This window comes from Etheostoma cragini, chromosome 3 (assembly GCF_013103735.1).
Source record: "Etheostoma cragini isolate CJK2018 chromosome 3, CSU_Ecrag_1.0, whole genome shotgun sequence".
In the NCBI taxonomy this organism is placed as follows: domain Eukaryota; kingdom Metazoa; phylum Chordata; class Actinopteri; order Perciformes; family Percidae; genus Etheostoma; species Etheostoma cragini.
Window position 1 is genome coordinate 1,681,304 of NC_048409.1, and position 21,085 is coordinate 1,702,388.

General features: G+C 38.8%; 1 protein-coding gene across 4 annotated transcripts in view; it reads right to left on the bottom strand.

The window, feature by feature from the left end:
- Positions 1–21,085, bottom strand: part of cntn5 (contactin 5) — a 111,568-nt gene that overhangs the window by 56,436 nt on the left and 34,047 nt on the right. For all 4 annotated transcript variants that reach the window (XM_034867147.1, XM_034867146.1, XM_034867148.1 and 1 more), the window contains 3 exons: positions 9,664–9,870; positions 4,258–4,381; positions 3,982–4,157 (listed from right to left, as the gene is read on the bottom strand). In XM_034867147.1, the coding sequence (XP_034723038.1) occupies positions 3,982–4,157; positions 4,258–4,381; positions 9,664–9,870 (507 nt within the window). The remainder of the gene's footprint in view (positions 1–3,981; positions 4,158–4,257; positions 4,382–9,663; positions 9,871–21,085) is intronic.

The following is a 21,085-nucleotide window of genomic DNA, read 5'->3' on the forward strand; positions in this document are numbered from 1 at the left end:
TATATATATATATATATATATATATATATATATTTAAAATGACGGATAAATAAGGTCATGTACTTCTCAGCACAATCTTCCAAAATGATTGAAAGTCATTCAAACAAAAAATCCCCATGTTCAAAAAGGAGTAGGAAGAAGTTCATAAACAACTTATCATCAGGTTTGATAAGTTGTTATCCTTTACTGTTATCCTTTAGTAAATACTAAATCTCATGCTCCACTAATTTACACATCATAGACACAGAGCATATCCAAGCAAATCATTATCTCTTTAAAATGCTCAGTTTATGAACCAGGTGAAGCGGTAGATGACTGTGTCAAGCCATGAAAATGTGCAGTGCCAACCTGAAAAGTTGAGCTCCACACTGAGTGATAAATATCCACCATTCGTTATGCGGAGAGAGAGAGAGAGGCAGGTTCTGCATCCAGATGTGTGCTGCAGGGCACCTCGCTTTGTTTCTGAGGCTAGCCTTTTGAAGCACCACATCTTAAAGAAATGTAGACTTAGTGTGAGGCTATTTCACATTGATGCTGTTGAATATCTGTACTGCTTAAAGCTGAAGAATCAGCCACGCCAAAATGTGTTACTTCATACGGTAAATAACCAAAAATAAGAAGGAAAAGGAAATATGGTCAGGTCAACTGTTAAGCTCCTATGTCAAGTTAAGCTTACTAAGGAATGTATATGATTTATTTTTAAATGAAAAAAATGTGTAACACTTGTTTTTTATTACATGATTTAAAAAATTATTTCATTCATAATTTGCATTTTTGTATCATATACACACAGATTTGACCTGTGACGTTTATGGAAACAGTTCTATTTCCTATAAATACACTCATGTAGTTTCAGTGTTTCTCTAACAGTGGGATGAAACTACGTGCCACCATTACAGAGAATCATTCATTCTCCCACACATTTCAGACCAACAACAACAGTTGGTGAGATGTGGGATTTGTTGCTGACTCAACAGTACAACTGAGACAGCCACACGTTTATTCAGTGGGGCTCCAAACTGGAAAGTTGCCACCGTGTCACAGTGCAAGGAAATGATGTGATTCGGCAACAGGGTGGAATATTAATGCTATCATTTTATAGCTGATTATAGGCTATACTTTGGTGTAATACATTGAACTCTGCGCAACCTGTCGGTGATGCATCTTTCCACCTTACGCCCTCAACAACAGTTTGGTATTAGAAAGAAAATCAAATTTTGCGCAAAAGGGAGCTCAGGTAAAGTTGATGTTTGACAAACAAGAGGCAATTGTCTCTGCTGACACACCTGCAAATTAACCAAACATGACCCCAAAGACCCTCTGCGTAAGCCTTAAAATGCTTTAAGACTTTAGACTACAAATATGCCAAGGCATATTAAAACAATAGAGCTAAAGACACTAAATTAACTAGATGCAATTATCTATTTGGACTAGTTTGAATTTAAAGACATTTGGTTTGCTTCAGATTGACTTCAATCTATTCCGATATTTTTGAAGCCAGGATAATGCAGCAAATACAGGGGGTGCATCTTATTGCGGTAGACTTAGATACTTGAGTAGTCATGTAAGTTGCTGCTTTGCAGGCAGTTGTTGAAAAGGTCTCTACTTTTCAATTTGTGTCTTTCTTTCTAAGCAGTAGGTTTACATTTTATTTCAGTAGACAAGTAAATGCTGCAGTACATTTCTAAGGAACAACTTTCTCTACATGACACATCTGTGATCCGGTATGCTTTGTTTTAAGTGGGACAGAATGGGCAACTACAGATGTCTTAGTCAGACAAAGAAGTATACCTACAGAAATGCAAACTTCAACAAATGAACTGCACAATAAAGAAGGTGCATAGAAAAACCCCACACTGCCTTCAAAAAACTAAAATGTTGGCAAAACACTACCCTAGAATATTTCATATAGCCACAATGGTTGTGATGGATGATATAGTGCAAATGCTCTGTATTTATACAAAATAAAAAATAGCTGTCCATGTCTCAGCTTGAGTGCCATGTTACATTGCTCATTTTCAGCATATTTCAACCAGAAAAAGAGTCAATTTCTCTACATAGGCTACAAATCAAAGTGGCGAGAGGGGGAGGAAACAATCTGGACAGTTGAGAGGACGGATAAGTATACATGTTCAGACGCAGCTTCTGTCCCTCTGAAAGCAGCAGCACTTTTTTGAAGTGGGTGTCCGTGCTTTACCATCTGGGCATTTCTGCCTGCCAATGCAGTTCCTCTTGTATTTGATTTGAGTCTTCTCCTGATTTTTTGTATTGATTTTTTTGAACATGCTCATATATATATAAAAGTTTGTGAAGGAAAACAAATATAACTAAAGAGCAAAAAAATTGTTTCAGGCTTATCTAGCCATTAGTTTCCTAAGAAATACCTGTAAGTTCCCGTAACAATGCTTGGGTCTGTGTCAAAAATGTTTAAAGCGGTTTTACCCAGGCCACTGTGATACTTGGTACAGTACATGGGGCACACTCTCAAACTGAGACTGAGGCTCCAGACCATGGTGGTGGTAATGATCCTGTACGCCAGGACTTCATTTCTCTTATTTAGTGTTTAAGTGTTTACAAGTTACCTCGTCTTTTTCAGCTAACTTCCTTCGTCGGCTTGAAATCTGAAATGATACCATATCAACGGCTCAGTTCTAGTTTTCTTTGAGACTGCCATTTGTCGTCTCCTAGTCTCTTGCTTGGCTGTCAGAGACACTTGCATCTTCGTTGGTTAGTACATTATGTTAAACACATTGTTATACTACTTATTACCAGTGATAGGCAAGCTACTTAACTTCCTTTCCCTACTATAAAGATTAGTGAGCTAAGCTACCACTTATTCTACATTCAATTAAGCTTTAGTACACTGAATCTAATGTTAGACCCCAAAGAAATGAAGCAAAGCTGAGCTAGATCAATGTGGCAAAAGTAGTTTATTTACTATGTCACAGCTATTTATTTTTTTATAAATCCATGTACACGGCGGTGGCGTCGGTGATCCTCAGCAGTTTTGTTTCAGACTGCAGCAGAAAGCTCCGCTGTGTTTGAGCTTCAGAAGTGTTCTGGGAAATCTAGCTTGTGCGGACGCTACGGCACTACTTCATGATCAGTATGGGAGCTAAGCTACTGAAATGCTATTTGTTTCAGAAAACAGCGATGCTATTGAAACAAAGTGAAACTAGTCATGCTACTGCCTAACGGGTTGCAGTACGAGAGTGATTTAGTGCTGTGACGGCATCGGCAGAGGTTAGTAATGCAGTCTATTTTTTCAATTGCAAGAGGGCATCACAGTGACAAATGTCAGTTCAACCAGTTAGCATAATATAAAATACACCAGAACGGACCAGTCACACTGGAAATTCACCTAACTCTACCCATAACAACAAATGAGACCATGTACTATACCTTCTAGCAACATTTCAGAGAGTGAGAACGGTATGCTCCCAGTAGACATGCCAATAAGGCAATTATGGCCATTGCTCCTGCAGAGAAAACCAACTGCAGAGTAAACCAACAATTCACTTTCCTTTTGAGCCCAGTGCCCCTGGTCTTTCTGTGTGTGCTGCCTTAGCCTGTGATGATGTTTTGGAGTTAGGCCAGGGGATTACTGGGGGAAGAAATGCGCTCTTTGCTCTCATTTACCATTGACACATGGCATTTAAGGACACATACCCTGTTAGCATTGCAACTCAACAGCATCAGATGCCGGTGGGAAGTGAACTCAGCACCAAAACCTTACTGTAAACAGCGTGGTGGTTATTTAGGCCTGCAACCAAACAGGTTTATTTGAACTCAGAGACACAAAGAGCTTGCAGGCTTCGCATGAGAGCCATGTTCTTAACCCCCACTAAGACTAAAATGTTCATTTTCCAACACGTACATACAGAACTACATGCTACTGTATAGAGTATATCAAATATATTATCATATCTTGTGTATGTAGAATTGTAAACATCTGAAAAAATAGATAAAAAGGCTACTCACATGCAAACTGCAAAAGAGCTTCTCGACCTAGGACGGTTCCAAAGCTGTTCTCTGCTTTACACTGGTACTTCCCATAGTCACTGATCTCACTAGCATTGGTAATAATTAAGTTTCCATCAATGAAGCTGTAGCGATAGTCTGCTTCTGCATCCACTTCTGTCCCATTAATGTACCAACTGAAAAGAGAAAAGGAGATTGTATATTTGTGATGAATGGCATACTAATGAGCTGTGAAAATAGAACTGCAATTAGGAGACAGACAAATATATGTCACACCTGTATGTGGGTGGAGGATTCCCGCGTGCTTCACAGTGCATCACCACTTTCTTTTCATCAGAATCCAAAGGAGAAATAACATCGTCTGGCTCATGGATAAAAACCGGCCCAAACTCTTCACTTTCTATGAGGAAAAAAAGAAATCAAGACAAGGATGATTGCAATTACAATGTCACAACATGAGCGCCACTCCGTTTTAACATCCAATTACTTGTTCTATTATTCCCCAGTTTGGTTAGTGTAAGTGCTTATATCCAACCAATCTCTGACACAGGAAACAAGACAGAAGGAAGATGCACAGCTCCATTTAGAAATAACATGATAAACAACAATTCTGGTCATCGTCAAAGCCCGCCTCTTAATTTGTTTTAACGGACAAAGCTTGGAGAAGAATAGTTAAAATGTGGAAACATTACAATAAAATAGATTTTAATATCACAAATAAAATACAAATTAAAATAACTAAATTAACTACATTGAAAGACCAAAATGAATAGTTGAGAATTAATAAATAGATTTATGGGAAAGATGCAGTGAACAATAAGGTGTTTAGCCCTGATTTAAATGAGCCAACCATTTGAGCAGACCTCAGGTTTTCAGACTTGAGGTGAGGAGCATAATAACTAAATGCTGCTTCACATTGTGTGGTCCGAGTCCTGGAAACACACAACAAGCCTGACCCAGACAATCTGAGGGTCTGGGTCCGGATGCTTCACGGGAACCCGATGAATCTAGCATGTATTTAGGTCCAGGACCAGTCAGTGCTTTATAAAAGGAGAAATAACACCTTGTTACGTTAGATTTGATCCTTTGTGAGGATACAGTTAACCTGGTTGGACATGATTCCCGTTTACAAATGTCACACCTTTAAACTCAACCTTGAAGCTGTTATCTAATTACTTTTTCATCTTTTGGGCTCAGTGTTGTTTGCCTTGAAGGCCAAGTGATGAGTGAACAATGCTGTTAACATGAGTGTTAACACAGCGTTGCAGTAATATTTCTTGGCCTGGTTTGGGGGGGGGACACATCAGCTCTCTCTGTGGCTTGTTTCCCAATATAACCCAATATATTTTACATATTTTACATTAAAGCAAATATGTTCAAACAATGCTTTCCAGTGGTAAACAACCATGTTAGATAACATTAGTAATGGGGTTAGTACATTTAGTACCAAGATACTATTTATCTTCTCTTCTAATTCGTCTAGTTCCATCCTTTTACAGAATAATTGGACCACCCTACCACTAAAACATGACAATTCTTCATTGGTAAGGGAGGCAATGTTACAAGAACAACCAACATTGTTTACGATCCTCCTAATAGTGTGTGGCAGGCCTCTATTTTCTCTTTTATAACAAGCTCAACAAGCACAATTACATGAAATAAAACAAGCCTGTGGTAAAATTCCCCCATCTGGGACTCAGACATTGGTCAATCTGGGCTCTTATCTCTTACACTGCTCTTATCTTTGGGCATTAATATTACTCAGTGTCTACAGTATGAGGGGTTGGCTCAGTGACTTCCCCAGATTTTGGTCTTTTTGGCTCCTTTTATCTTTTATTAAGATGTAATAAGTAATTTCAGAGCGTTTGTGTTTGATTAGAGCGGCCTTAACAATAGCACAGGTATACCAGGTTATTTGAAATTTGACATTTGGAGCACTGATGACCGGTCATTTAAGACACAGGTTGCGATTAATTACAAAAGGGAGTGCTGCCACACTTTTGTTGTTTTTGTGGCTGGAAAGGTGCGCTGCCCTTGGGCCACAGATGGGAAAAGGGGGTTGGCAATAACCATTACAAGTGAAGAGGCTTTAATGGCAGTGTATTGACAAAGATTATTAATACAAATACCCAGAGAGATCCGCATAAATATCATTAAGACAGAATAAATAACACTACTGTAGAGAGTACCACAGTTACGATTACACAAGCAAATAGGTCTTAGGCATGATTTAATAACCCCCAAAAAATAACTTTAAATGAGAAACAAAATGTGAGAATAACAAGATTTCCTCACTGCCTAGCAACAAGCTAGTTAAAGTTGCAGCCATAGGATTTGTTACAGCATGTTGCACTTAAAAATACTGTAAATACTGACATTGGGATATTTATGTTTGTCGCAGTTAGTGTACCACTATAATGTAAAATTTGTGAAAAGCTATTTAATACATACAGTATGACGTATGACTTCTTCGTATGGCTACGACTTAGCCATGCTATTTCTTGATCTAAGCTGCTCCTGTTGGTGATTTAAAATGGTTCACATGTAAGACTTAAACTCTCGTCGACACAAACACGCCCACGTACCGATGTGCCTGCTGGACGAGTATTTTCTGCCTGGCAGTCCCTGTTGCGATTGTCTTACATTCCTTCAGAGTGCTTGACTCTTTGATCTAGCCTTCTGTTAACACAGAAGTGATGCACTTATTGTAGAAGGTTTTGGAGGTATATTGCGTCTCACGATCACAGACCCTACAGAAGAAGCTGAATCCTGTGCTCGTCAGTAGAACTGTTTCTCTATGAGATTAATGGATTTATGAAGAACATAAGCCCAGTAAACAGAGAGTTAATGATGTGCTGTGTTTGTGACGGCACCATACAGCAGCTGAATATCTGACACTGAGTAGATATTCATGTTGTTTGTTTCATGAGACGTCATTATATCAAGCATTTAGGTTTGGTTGACATAAAGTTTGATCTGATGCATAAATAATACAACACTGCAAGTCCCCAGTCTTGAGTACTTCTTACTATTTAGGGGCTGATGATGATCTGATGACAAACAAAGAATCTTGGCTTTTTTTCTCAGGGTAAATATAATCTCACTAACCCTTTGTCAGCAATTTACTGCTCTACAGGGAAATAAAAAGCTTTTGAAATAACACCCTAATCAGTGGAGGAAAATGAGCCGATATTAAGTTGCAAACCTTGCTGTGCATATGAAGCAAAGCAATTTAGTGCTTTTTTCCAACGCTAACAAACAGCACTGGGTTTCTAAATTCCTCTATACAGCTCTCTGTCACTCCACACATATACAGTTCATAAATAACATAATACCAGTATGCTCCATCTGCCGCTGTTAAGATTGTGGACCGGGCCATGATGTATAAGAAAATTATTTAAATTCCATAGGAAACAATACGGTTTCAGTTGTAATGAGGAACGAGTTCAGGTACTACCAAGGCCCAGCAGAGCATCAACTGGAAGATACCAAATGTCTGCTAATGTCATTACCTGCTAAGAACTAAGGGCAACTATTCCCCTAATGTTCATCTGATAAATAAATAATAAAATAAATAAATAAAGCTGAAATATTATTGTTTCATTTTAAATTCAGTGTACTGGAGCACAAAGCCAATCTGTCCTGACTGCACAGTACTTCTGTTTGGCAGTTGTCCCTGATCTAAATCAGTAATAACATACAGTATACTTAGTTACTTGACTTGATTGATATCAAAATAGTTAATAAACGGACAATTAAAGCACAGACATGTTATTAGGGATAGTCACAGAGGTGTCCCAACAAGTACAGTAAATAAACAGCAATGACAAAGTTACTTGTAAATTTCTGTTTTTATTGGACAACTTGTCGCTTAATCCCTGGAGCTGTGTCCACCTATGCTGTATGTGTCCAATATATTTTGTGATTATTTAAAAAAAGAGATGGAATAAATATTTTTTCTATTGCTGAAGGACATATGTTCTGGTTGTTTGTGTATGAAATACACACGTACATACACAAGCATAGAAGTTGTGTAAATCACTCAACTTCAAGTGCCATGGCCATCTGTCAGTCACAGAGCCAAAAAAAGCAATATTCCCTTTAAGCTCCCAAAGGTGCATTACTTTTTGGCATCCATTTCATCCACAACACATCAATCCAGTGCAATGGTATAATGCTGTCGTCACCACTGACAACGGAGAGACATAACTCTCACCTTGGTAATAGATATGTAAGTCATTTTATGGCTACATAGTGATAATGCTGTCAGAAAGTAACAAAGACTGACACAGAGGCACAAAGAAAGAAATAGGGAAGAAAAAACAGAAAGTAAGATTTTTAAAATGTTATTCCTATTTTCTGCCTGTTTTTAATGTGACAAACTCATTACTCCCAAAGATCCTTTCTGCCAATTCAGCAGCTACATCAGATTTCCATTATGTTAATTAAGCACTCCAGATGCAATAAGCATGATGTGATTAATCATATATCCAAGTTTCAATGTGTCATTATATCATCTAGAATCACTCATACTGTAAGTCAGGATGTAAGCAATTGACCCATGTAGATTTATGACAGTGTGCTTCCATGCTGTGTTGGGTATAGTAGATCTTACCTTTTGACAAAGATATCAATCATATCTATAGTTTCTATACTGACAGGAACAGAGAGAGAGCTGGATATTGTCATGATCCAACTTCAATTTCACAAAGGGCATGACCCTGGTCACTGCAGACCGTGCACAGTGATGATGGATAGGTAAGATTCATTTCCAGACCCAATCTAAACAGGCCGGAATCGTGCACACATGAAGTGAGACCGGAGATGGCAGACTGTTGGCACAGAGCACAGACAGCGGAGTGAATTCAGACCAAATAAGTTTGAAGTGTTTGTGTTTTGGGGTGCCCACTCTTTTATTTTGGTTCATTTTTGGCAGGTAGGAACAATGTCATCTAAACTCAAGTGAAACTTGCAGTAAGACTACCTGAAAAAATTCAGGTCAGAGTCCTGTATCATGTGAGTACAAGGCACTCTATCAGTACTGATAATGTGATCCAGGACTTATAATGGGGATATAACACAAAAATGCAATGCTCTCTTGGAAGAAGGCGGCAGATACTGAGCAGAGTAGCAGGGCAAACCTAGAATGCATTTCCTAAAGTCGGCAGAAAATACATGTACTGTTGAAAAAATGTGGGCATAGTATCTGTGATGTGCTACATATCTGAAGAAAAATCCACAACCAGGCAACACAGTGTATCAGTTCCTCTTTAAGCCTACTATCCACTTAACGGAACCATAATTTTTCACGCTCCAAGCTCTCTTGGCAGAAGAAGGCAGATGCTGACATTTGATAGCAAACAATAACAACGACTCGTCACAAAATAAACCGAAGGCAAACCACTCTTCACATATAATCACATTCAGCTTACTCTTGCCGTTTCCTTAAATAAACAGTGGGAAAATTATGTCAAAGTGTACTTAAATGTTCACTATCCTTTTCTAAATCTGCGATTGAAATTACTATTGAAGTACTATTAGTGAGCTATTTGAGAGGTTTGCTTTACATGTATGCACAATGTGTTTGTAATTGTGAATGAACTTTAACAAACCAAAAGCAAAACTTTTTGTTTCAAACAAGAGCAAACAAAGAGTGTGGATGGAGCACACCTTTAGGTTTACCTTCACTCCTGTAGTCCTCCTGAGAGCTGAGCAGACTCAGGGCTGAAAGGGGATGACCGGAGACAGCAGGCCAGTCAGCAGTCACCAGCCCACCACTGTGGTGTTGTCGAGGTCTGCTGTGTGAATTGAGCACTGACGAGCTGTCTGCTTTCATCCGTAACACAGCTGCATATGATATAGGCCGTGCTGCAACAGCTCTTGCAAAGTCTGGGGAAAAAAAGGGTGAAACACAGTGAGGAGTTGTATCAAAAAAACTGTAACTTTATAATGTACAAACACATCTAGTGCATGTGTGTTCATCCTGGGAGAAGGATCCCTCCTCTGCTGCCTTTCCTGAGGTTTTCTCCATTTTTTCCACATTAAAAGGTTTTTTTCTGTACGAGGGCTTACAGTATGTGTCCAGCGGCACAGTGCCACTGACAAGCAAAGGCAACAGGCCACACCCTAAGATAACTGCGATGGCTGCTCCTGATTGGACAAACGCTTCACTCGTTGGGCTGTCTGCTCGTGGATTTTAAAACACACCAACGTGGTGGCTCGTTTGGCTATCTTTACTTAGTTTACGAAAATAAGTCACTAAAATTTGTTTCTGAAAACATTTTTTGACTCTCGCTGAATCTGTCTGTATTTCAGATCTACAACGGTCAGTTTAAAGTATTTTCATGAGTTTTGCACAAAGTAGCCTGCACGTCAACTTTTTGCATTTGAGGAGAGGGCAACTTGATGCCCCGTCCCTTTGAAAGTTGCCGCGGCGCTATCAGAATGCATTGCCTGACAGCTTACGTCAATATGGGAAGCTTGTAAATTACACTGCCTGTGGACACGTAGGAGGGCTTGCATACTGTACAGATTGTAAAGCCACTTAAGGCAAATATTTGATTTGTCAGATTGGCCTGTATAGATAAACTTGACTGAATAGTTATAACTGAGTAAACCGCTGTATCTGCTACTCAAATGGGACACAAATCTGGACTGAAAAACAATGTATTGGATAAATATTTTAAAAAGTATCTTTAATTATTCCAGTTACATCAAAGAGAGAAAAATTACAAACATGTCTGTAATTTTTAGTACTATTCTCTGTGTTATCCTCCTCTTTAAAACGGATGAGCATGCATCAGTTTCCCATGCAACTGTAAAAAGGAATAATTTGCAACGAGCTAGTGTTCTGCAAGACAGGAACCGTAGTGAACAGTAACAAAGAGTAGAGACAGCATAATCAGGTGTCACTATTCAGAGACAGCTCTGAGTAGAATAGCAGGAAAAACCTAGAACGCAGAAAATACAAGTACTGCTAAAAGGCATTGGCATTGTATCTGTGATGTAGTAGACATGTGAAGAAAAATCCACAACCAGTCATCATTCCGCTTCAAGCCTATTATCTAGCTAAAAATCTATTTCCAAATCATTCCCAAGAAGGGAAATTACCAATAAATACCTTAACTTCTCATGTGAAAACCTCTTTATTCTCTATTCCTAATACGATGTTAGAAATTTTTCCCCTTTGGCTTCCAACCAAGTCAGTCTTTTTCTGGAGCATCTAGCATATACAGTAGTCACCATTAAAGGTTACGTGTAAGGCGCTTAAAAATTCACGTCTTACACACTACAACACATACTCTGCATTATTCTGAAAATCACAGTCATCAAAGTCTCACATTTAACGCTGTAAGTGTAACAGAACAAGAGAGAAACAGCTTCCTTTAGAGTAAAAGAGTCCATAGTGGTTCAGAATGATATCCTCTCTGAAATGTAAACTACACTTGAGGCTGTCACTAGTCATCGCTGTCACTGTATTCTCCTACGACTTTCTTTTTGAGGAATTCAATTCACTTTATGTAGGGTAATGTGCCAATGTGTTGTCTTTGTTGGTACTATAAATGTAACAAGTGAACATTTCACACAAAATCAATGCATATTTTATAAAGCAACTGTACAATGCAGCTAAAACAAAAAGCTGAAATTACTGATGTTACGGAACTGTTTGGATATAATGCTTAAAGAAAAATGCTAAGGACTAAATGCTTTAAACTCAGCAAGAGTCTAATCAGAGTTCTGCTAAGGGGGGCAGAAGTGTTTTGCACAACATGATCTACTGCTATAAAAGAACTGCAAAAACGGAGAAATAATTGCGTGCCCCTGGGGACTTGTCAGCTGCAAAAATACTCCTATCTACAAATGGAGAGTGGGCAATTACTGTATTACATACTGGGAGAAGCAGAATATGCAACTCCGTTTAAAATTAAAGGTATTGTGGTTGGTAGTAATTTAAATAAGTATCTGGATGAGAATCAGCTCAACTGAGGTGTAAACCACAGTACCACTACTTGTGGTACCGCGGTTGGTGAAACAATGCAGAGCCTTGCACTGTTCCCTTTGACAGCTGGATGCATCGCTGAGTCCCACCTTACTCATAACATGTAGATGTAGGAGCAGCTATGTTAGAACTGTATATTTTGTTATGTCCAACATTCATTAATCTTAAATCTGAAGATGCTGAACAAAGGTTTTGCAGAACGTTTGGTTTCCTTATATCTAATTAGTCTGTGTATTCGGTGATTTACGACATTTCTAAAAAGCCATGTTTTATGGTACGTTATTTAACAGAAATAACTTTGTATAATGCCTCTTTATTGTAGCTATCGTTCTCCTTTTGGACATGTTGATTGATTTGTCAACATGTCCTTTTTTCACTACAAATGAGGTCAAATTTTTTTATTTATATATTTATGTTATGGCAACGTAGACTTCCTGAGCATTACTAGCCTCTAAGGCCATTCTGTTTAGCCAGTTTTGTCCCACGTCTAGGTCCATTCAGTGAGGATTTTTGAAAGTGTACAGTAAATTACAGCAGCTAAACAACGGAGGGTTAGGAAAATGATGCATTCTCACACACGATACTCCAAATTCAACCAAAGCGTCAGTCGCCAACTTGCCTCCATCTAACGGTGTCGTCATGTTTTGCAGAGTATGCGGGAGGTAACAAGGTATTGATTGAACATAATACATGTGATGCATACTATATCTTGTTTAGTTTAACTTAACTTATCCATGTGTATCATCATGGAAGGAATGAATAATCACGGTATATTAATATTTACTTGTTAAATATTTATTGTCCTCCACATTTATTGTCCTCCATTCAAATTTCCCAGGGCTGCCATGCACATCTGGACTGTGGGGCTTCCACCAGTCCCACTAATCATCCTGTTTCTCCCACAGCAACTGCCCACTGACACTAGTCAGTTCATGCACCCATGTATATACAATGCCTGAATTGAATGAATTGCATAACATCATCAATGCATGTGTTTTTAATATATTTAGAAGTATATCTTGTAGGTTTGATTATTCGATCTAAGGAGCCTGATTAGACTGCCAATCTCACGGTTGAATCGTCAGTGTCTAAAAATATGCTTATGAAACAAAGGATCATTCCATTGACCAATATAGGGGTGCTAAATGTTTGATGTTACAAAGAACTGCTTGATTTTTCCTATTGCATCATGAAATATATACAATTTTAGTATAAATATCAAACTGTACATTCAGTCTTTGATGTCAGCCTATTTATAATACTGGTAATAAAAATGAGAAGTAAGGGTACTAATTTGGACACAAATCAGATGTGCCGGCAGTACTAGTGAGTACTGCTGAGTACCGGCCCATCGCGGGCAGTGTGAATATATGACAGCAAACCCAGCATCTCTCTCCAGTGTGCTTGAGAAAAGCAGCGAGAGATGACAAGGAAACAGCTTGTCATAACATAAGTAGATCTTTTCAAAGATGACAGCTGCACTCACTGCATTTAGTAAAGGTTTGAAATATCACATCAGGACAAAAGGATCCTTTCTCTTACAGTAATAAATGGGAGATATAAACATGCCATATAATCTCAAGGCCAGCTGGCATACTGCTGTCATGGTAAGGAATTATAATATAAGTACATTTATTAGATTACATATTTGATTGATATTAATGATTATGCTATTGTAAGTGTGTTTAAACTGTACAGTGACAAATGGAAATCAAAGACTCTCTTCCATTAATCCAAACGTAATGTCCACATGGTTTCTAATTAAATTAATACATCCTGAACAAACTCAAATTGATACCTGGAGATGCCCAGCCCAAAGCCATACCGGACACGGAGAAGTAAATTGAATAAAAGAGCAGAGGATGACACAAAAATAACCTATGAATAACACACTGGCATGCAGCATTAAAGCAATCTCTTGCAGATTTAGCCAAAGCCATAAATAATCTACAGGAGTGTTTAATATATCATTGTGCATATGTGACATGAGCTTTACTGTTCTGTAATATGATTATGGCTATGTGGTTAGGTTGTCACAATCCTGATACATTGAATTATGTTTGCATAGTGTCAGAGAGGGGTGGATTTGACTCAGTGATGATTTTCAAAGATGTATTTCTGATGTGCTACTTAATTGTACATGTGCGTGCATATAATATAAAAAAGGTATTTCTAATATTCTTTCCATCCCTTACTACTTAATATCAATACAGAATTCCCCCTCTGAGGATACATAAAGGCTTATCTTAATGTGTCTTAATGTCAGTGCAGGTGAAAGGTGTTTTATTGGATATTTATACAATATACGTGACATAGCTTTATAATTGATGGATGTAAGCCAATAACAAATCTTACTACAAGGATCACCCCAATTTAAGAAACTGGCCATGGTGATCAATTTTTGTGACATAACATCAAATTGTGAATAAATATGAATATGTTTTTGGTTGGGTATGGTTTTGTCTATGACAATACTCAAAAGTAAAAGCATTTCAGTGTGCACCCAAATGTAAATGTACTCCATGAGACAATATTATAAAAAACATAGAATTCTAAGTGGTAATGGACGTTTTATTCTCATTTGTGGATAAATAATAAATATAATGACAAGTCAATTATTTTATACTGTACGTGTTAGCGTACACATGGATACACATACATACAGGGATATTCTTTCAATAAGAGCATGTACATTTTGCACATTGTTCTGTAAAACTAAGTTATAAAGTCCAATTTCCTTTTTACCTGAAAAATAAAATTTCAGACTGGGGCTAAACCCTGACAAATACAGCATACTAAAAAAAGTCTCTTTTGTTTGTTTGACTCGTGAAGCCGACTCTTGTGGAGCACTTGCTCTTGTCAGCTGCCACGTTCATCTGATAAAAGCAATGACCCTTGCAGACCCTACTGATCCCTATCTTTCAGAGGGTGCAACATCAGACACACTCATTGTTGTAGACAGGGCTGCACCTGCTGCATTTAGGGAGCTCTAGAGCAATGCCATCGGTGATCGTTTCAGGTCTCAACACCACCTTTCATGATAACATCACCAACGGAGACAAGGGCCATTTTATACTGAACAAAGAACAAAAAGCCAAACGATCCTGTTGTACCTTGTCCTTATTATCATACTTATGTTAGACCGTAGGTTTACTTCAATGGAAATGACCTTTTGGTATACTATGGAAATTCAGCAATAAATAAAGTCAAGGTTTTTATAAAGTTTGACCAACTGAGGAGACTTACTTGTCTTTGAAATAAGGTGAAGCTAAAGGAAGATGACATGTTTTAAGTGAACAGAGGGCAGACCTGGGGAAAAAGTGGGGAACTCATCTTCTTGGATTAGATCTACTTGTATAACCCAGTGACCTGGGTTGGCACAGCCCAGGAGACAACGTGCCAGTCTTGGGCTTGTCTGCAGCCCCTGGACGGCCGCGCTGCTAAAAATTAATTAGAATAACATAATGTAAGTAGGTGAGACGCTCATGGGGAATCAAGTAGATAGACATGATTAGCCATAGCATGTAAGATTAATGAAGACCTTCACAGGGAGATTATATTGACTGAAGCTGATTATGCTTGAGACCATTTATTCAGCGGAATATCATTACAGATAGAACAATCCATACATCATATGCAACCTCACCTCCCCTCCTATCCCGGCAGACTACTTACTAAAACCCCGTCTTTTTTCCTGATCCTTGGTGGACTATGGTAATTGTATGAGTTGCTTCAACCTTGCCAGATTAACGATGAAGCTGCACTATGATGTATGGTATTAGGTTGTCATGCCTCTTGAAGGGAAGACTTGGAGTCTCTATCCAGCATGCTCTGTTACCAATATTCACTTTTAAATGCAATGCCCATATTGGAGGTGTGACATAATTCTACAGTGGCGTAACACAAAATTGGATGTCACACGTTTTTCTGTATCTAAAATATTTAAGTGCTCCTATTATGCTAATTTTCAGGTTCCTAGTTGTATTTAGAGGTTATGTAAAAATTGGTTTACATGGTTTATTAAAAAACAAACACAAAAAGATTTGTAGTACTGCACAACGCTGCAGCTCCTCTTTTCACCCTGTGTGTTGAGCTGTCTTTTTTTAGCTACAGAGTGAGACATCTCACTTCTGTTCCATCTTTGTTGGGAGCCGCACATTCTCAGTAGCTAGGTAAGGACTACTAGCCAGTCAGAAGCAGAGTATAAGGGCACGCCCTGACAGTACCTGGGTAAGGACTACTAGCCAGTCAGAAGCAGAGTATGAGGGCCCTGACAGTACCTAGGTAAGGACTACTAGCCAGTCAGAAGCAGAGTATGAGGGCCCTGACAGTACCTAGGTAAGGACTACTAGCCAGTCAGAAGCAGAGTATGAGGGCCCTGACAGTACCTAGGTAAGGACTACTAGCCAGTCAGAAGCAGAGTATGAGGGCCCTGACAGTACCTAGGTAAGGACTACTAGCCAGTCAGAAGCAGAGTATGAGGGCCCTGACAGTACCTAGGTAAGGACTACTAGCCAGTCAGAAGCAGAGTATAAGGGTTAGAAATAGTTTTATTCACAACAAATATAATTGAAGAGTTGAATGTTTACCCCAAATTATCATGCTTACAAAAATCAACTCATACTTTTTTCCTTTCCTTTTTTCATTTCCTTGGCTCAAGTTGTGAGTGTAATAGAGGCTGTCACAGCTCTGGTTCTCCTGCCAGTTGGAGAAATGTCCATTGGTCCCAAATAGTGGGACCCAAATAGAAATCCCGAAGTGTGTGTATTTGTACACACAAGTATAATAACCTGCAGCTATGCATTGTTGTTTTAGGTATCCACTATATTATTTTGGGTAATGGGGTGTTGGTGCATTAACGTCTCTTGCTTGGAGTGACTTTTAACAAAGCTCTGTATTTTAATGTTTAAAGGTAGCCTATACATTGGCAGCAATATAATCATTGCATGGTCAAGCTGTGTAGTGTGTAGTGCATGCAGATACTCATCCATTTCCACACATGCAACTATATTTCTGGTGCATGACTCTTTTGCCCTTGGTGAAAATGACTTCATGCATCACTTATACAGCACTACACATATATATTCCCAACAACACACATTTAATATTGAGAGAACTCAGAGTTAGCTGAGGAACAGTTGAATTACCATTCTACACTTAACACTCCAGGCACTGTATTTCAATCAGAGCCAGACTGGAGGGGGGAGGAAAGAAATGGCCCCCAATATCATGCCTGCCCAGCCCACTTTTAAACATGAGAGAAATCTAATTGTGCTGCCCTCTTTGCTACTGCATGATTTTAATATCTATGCAACAAATGAGGACAGTGGAGACAGGTAGAGAGGAAAATAAAATAGAACAGGGGAATGGTTTCTTCAAAGTGAGTGTTTTTCAGAATATTTAGAAAGAACAGTAGCTCAATAATCCATTACACAAGCCATCCTGTCAAAAGTACCATAATAGACAAACACTGCTTCACACCTCTGGGAGTGGCTGATCAAGACTCATGTTGCTAATATTACTGAAAACTAGTTTCAAGTGCAACCTTTTTACTAAATCTTGACATATTTGTGACAGTTGTGAGCTCTAAAGCATACTCATCCCTAAGTGCTGTTTTTTTGAAAACCTCAACCTTTACCTAAGCTCCATCATTAGTAGCAAGTGTTGTAAAATAATAGTTTGGTAAAATTAACAACTCTCCATAAAAAACAATCCATTGGCCATTATAATGTCGGAAACACTGCTGCTATTTCATTAGAATGATATGACATGAATAAACGTTACTAGGTGTAACATAAAAATTAATAACAGATAATCTTGTCTCTAAAAAGATACATTTTAAATCGGCAATTGTGTTCAACAATGAGAGACCCCTAGAGGTAGGTAGGTTTACAAACATAAAAAACCATGAGCTTGTAATGAATTAGTCTGAAACTTGAAATATTTAGTTTGTGTTCCAGAAAATCTACATTTTTTTTTACCTCTGGTGGCTGAAATGGCAGTTTTAATAATAAAAGAAGACATTGCTCTCCACATGAGAATGAATTGTAAAGGTGGAAGAATCAATCCCATAATTAAGCCCTATAAGGCCTTTGAGAAAGAGTCGACTCCTTTTACTGAAAGGCAAATACTTTGCAAAGCAGTAAGACAGCAGAAGTTAATGTAGCAACAGAGGGCTGAGACACCGATAATGAACAAGCGGAGTAAACTCTGTCAACTTCATGCACCCAAGGTACCACAGAACCAAATGCTGAGATAATAAAATCAATAGACAGAATTTACTCAACTGAAACCACTAAGTCCCTGTTTAGAACTCTTGAACTAGTTTAAAGTGCTCATGTTCTGCTTAATTTCAAGTTCATAAATGTATTTAGAGGTTTTACCAGAATAGGTTTACATGTTTCATTTTCAAAAAACATCATACTTTTGTTTTACTGCACATTGCTGCAGCTCCTCTTTTCACCCTGTGTGTTGAGCTCTCTGTTTTTGCTACAGAGTGAGACATCGCACATCTGTTGCATCTTTGTTGGGAGTTGCACATGCTCAGTAGCTAGGTAAGGACTACTAGCCAGTCAGAAGCGGAGTATGAGGGCGTGCCCTGACAGTACCTAGGTAAGGACTACTAGCCAGTCAGAAGCAGAGTATGAGGGTCCTGACAGTACCTGGGTAAGGACTACTAGCCAGTCAGAAGCAGAGTATGAGGGCCCTGACAGTACCTAGGTAAGGACTACTAGCCAGTCAGAAGCAGAGTATGAGGGCGTGCCCTGACAGTACCTAGGTAAGGACTACTAGCCAGTCAGAAGCAGAGTATGAGGGCCCTGACAGTACCTAGGTAAGGACTACTAGCCAGTCAGAAGCAGAGTATGAGGGCCCTGACAGAACCTGGGTAAGGACTACTAGCCAGTCAGAAGCAGAGTATGAGGGCATGCCCAGACAGTACCTGGGTAAGGACTATGGTTAAGAGCTTTGAGTAGTCGTTAAGACTAGAAAAGCGCTATATGAGAACAGGCCATTCACATTTACATAGTTATGACGTACTCATAATAACACTATTACTTTAAAGTACCTGGGGTTAATTCATTGTCCAGTCCTCCAGTAGATTTTGGGAAGCCTTTGGAATGGAGTGTGTTGATTTTTCATTTAGTTTTCCCATTTCTCTGCTCATGGGGTTTGCAACAACAGCCCTTACTGTACTGTAGACACTGTAGCCTTTGCTGTTCATATTAATCAGACAGACACCCGCAGCAGATGTGCCTGAGAGACCCGATGAGTCCTGTGCTCTTCTGAAAAGATCAGTCATTGGACTTTGCAGTTACACTGCAGTTAAAACATCTTTTTGTTGTCCTTGATTGTGTATCATTCTGAGTCATTCTTGAACCTGGCTGACTGAATAGGTTTTCACATAATTAGGTCTAAACGACCAAACTTTTTTTTTAAATCTAAAAGCCTGATCAAAAAACTAAACAGATTCGTTATGCTTTAAACTTGGAGAGGGTGGCAGCACAATGTGCACATGTGACGACCAGATAACGAATGCGTCTTGAGGAATGTTGTTTTACTGTACTCCATCAAGCCTTGATCTGCTTCAAGAATCCAGAAGTGGAATTGTCAGTACGGCAATTTACTTAATTGTGCTAATATCCACCACACTGTTAGTTCTATGCAGTCAGTGAGGTTGATTGCTGGTGAAGATATCTTTAAAAGATATCCTCAAGTAGCCTTACCATTTCTCTTACAGTACATGTCCCCCCGCCTCTCTTAAATCACTTTCACAAAGTTAATGGGGAGGCAAGATTTACACTTTAAAGACAACTGTTTAAAATGCCTGTGATTAGATTACATTTAATCTACATTAATTTAATTACATTTCTGGAGCTTAAGCAAACAACACCACATGCCTTTCTTGCTGTTAAATGAAAAAAACAAACACTGGATGGGAAAAGGGTATTTTACTATAACTTTGAATGCACCACGAGGCTGGCAAGGCTGAGTGTGTGTTGTTGAGTCCTCTCCAGTCAAATGGCAGAACCATGCAATATTTGTTCATATTTAGCATCGCTGCAGCGCCCCAGGGGAGGTGCCCCTCAGTTTGGGAACCACTGGTAAGTGTTTTTGTCCTTTATAATGCAACAAAAAGTTGCAAAAAACATTGTAGTATTATTCAATCAAAAAGGTAATTATTAACATTCCTACCATTGAAATTCAGATGCCATGAAAATTAATCATTGCAAAAATGCACATTATGGTCAACAGAAATACTCCTGTGAAAACCAGTAGTTGTCTTATTAAGACCAGCAACTTCAGAGAGAGCAGTAGTGTGACAATGTTGGACAACCCATTCCAGCACTCAAGTTACAATAATTAACTTTGGTTCATGTTCATAATACAAAAGGTAGGACTTTGTTACGTCCTTGTATTGGTAGTGCTTATTGTGACAGTTTGCATAACAACAGCATCATACTTAACATACATATAAAAAACATCTTTCTCCTCTAAGAATGTACACAACTGGGGTGACCTCTAGTTCACCCATACGAGTGGGTGCCGCATGTAGGCTGTCTATCTACTGTCACTTTGAAATAAAGGGAAAAAGGCCCCAGAAAATAATCTTTGGGAAAAAAAAAATAAGTACACAACTGATTCAGAGTCTGACAGTCCCTAGACAGAGGCACAAAACCTAAGAAACAGTCGTGTCCATTTAACAAGTAAGGTCAGCACTGTGTTTGACTCCCAGAAACGAAGCTCGAGCTGAGCCACAGAGTGCATGAACCCTCCTCTGGTGGGTTGAAAGAACTATTAAAAGGGCAGACTGCATTAGACCGGCAAACACATGCTCCAGACTGACCAAGTGAGACGCTTGATGTGGAACATCAAATTGTGCATGTAGTACCAATCGCACCGGTAAAGATATTCTACCAGAAAACTCAACTCAGTGGAAGGAGCAGAGCACCACCATGGAGAGGTTTTCGATTCCTACTGGGCCACTAAGGCACTAACAAAAGAAAGTGTTTCTCAATACTTTGACAGGCCAATCAGCCCGGCTGACTCTTCATCTCCATCTTCAAAATATAAAACTACAGTGTGAATGTGGCACTGTTACTAGCT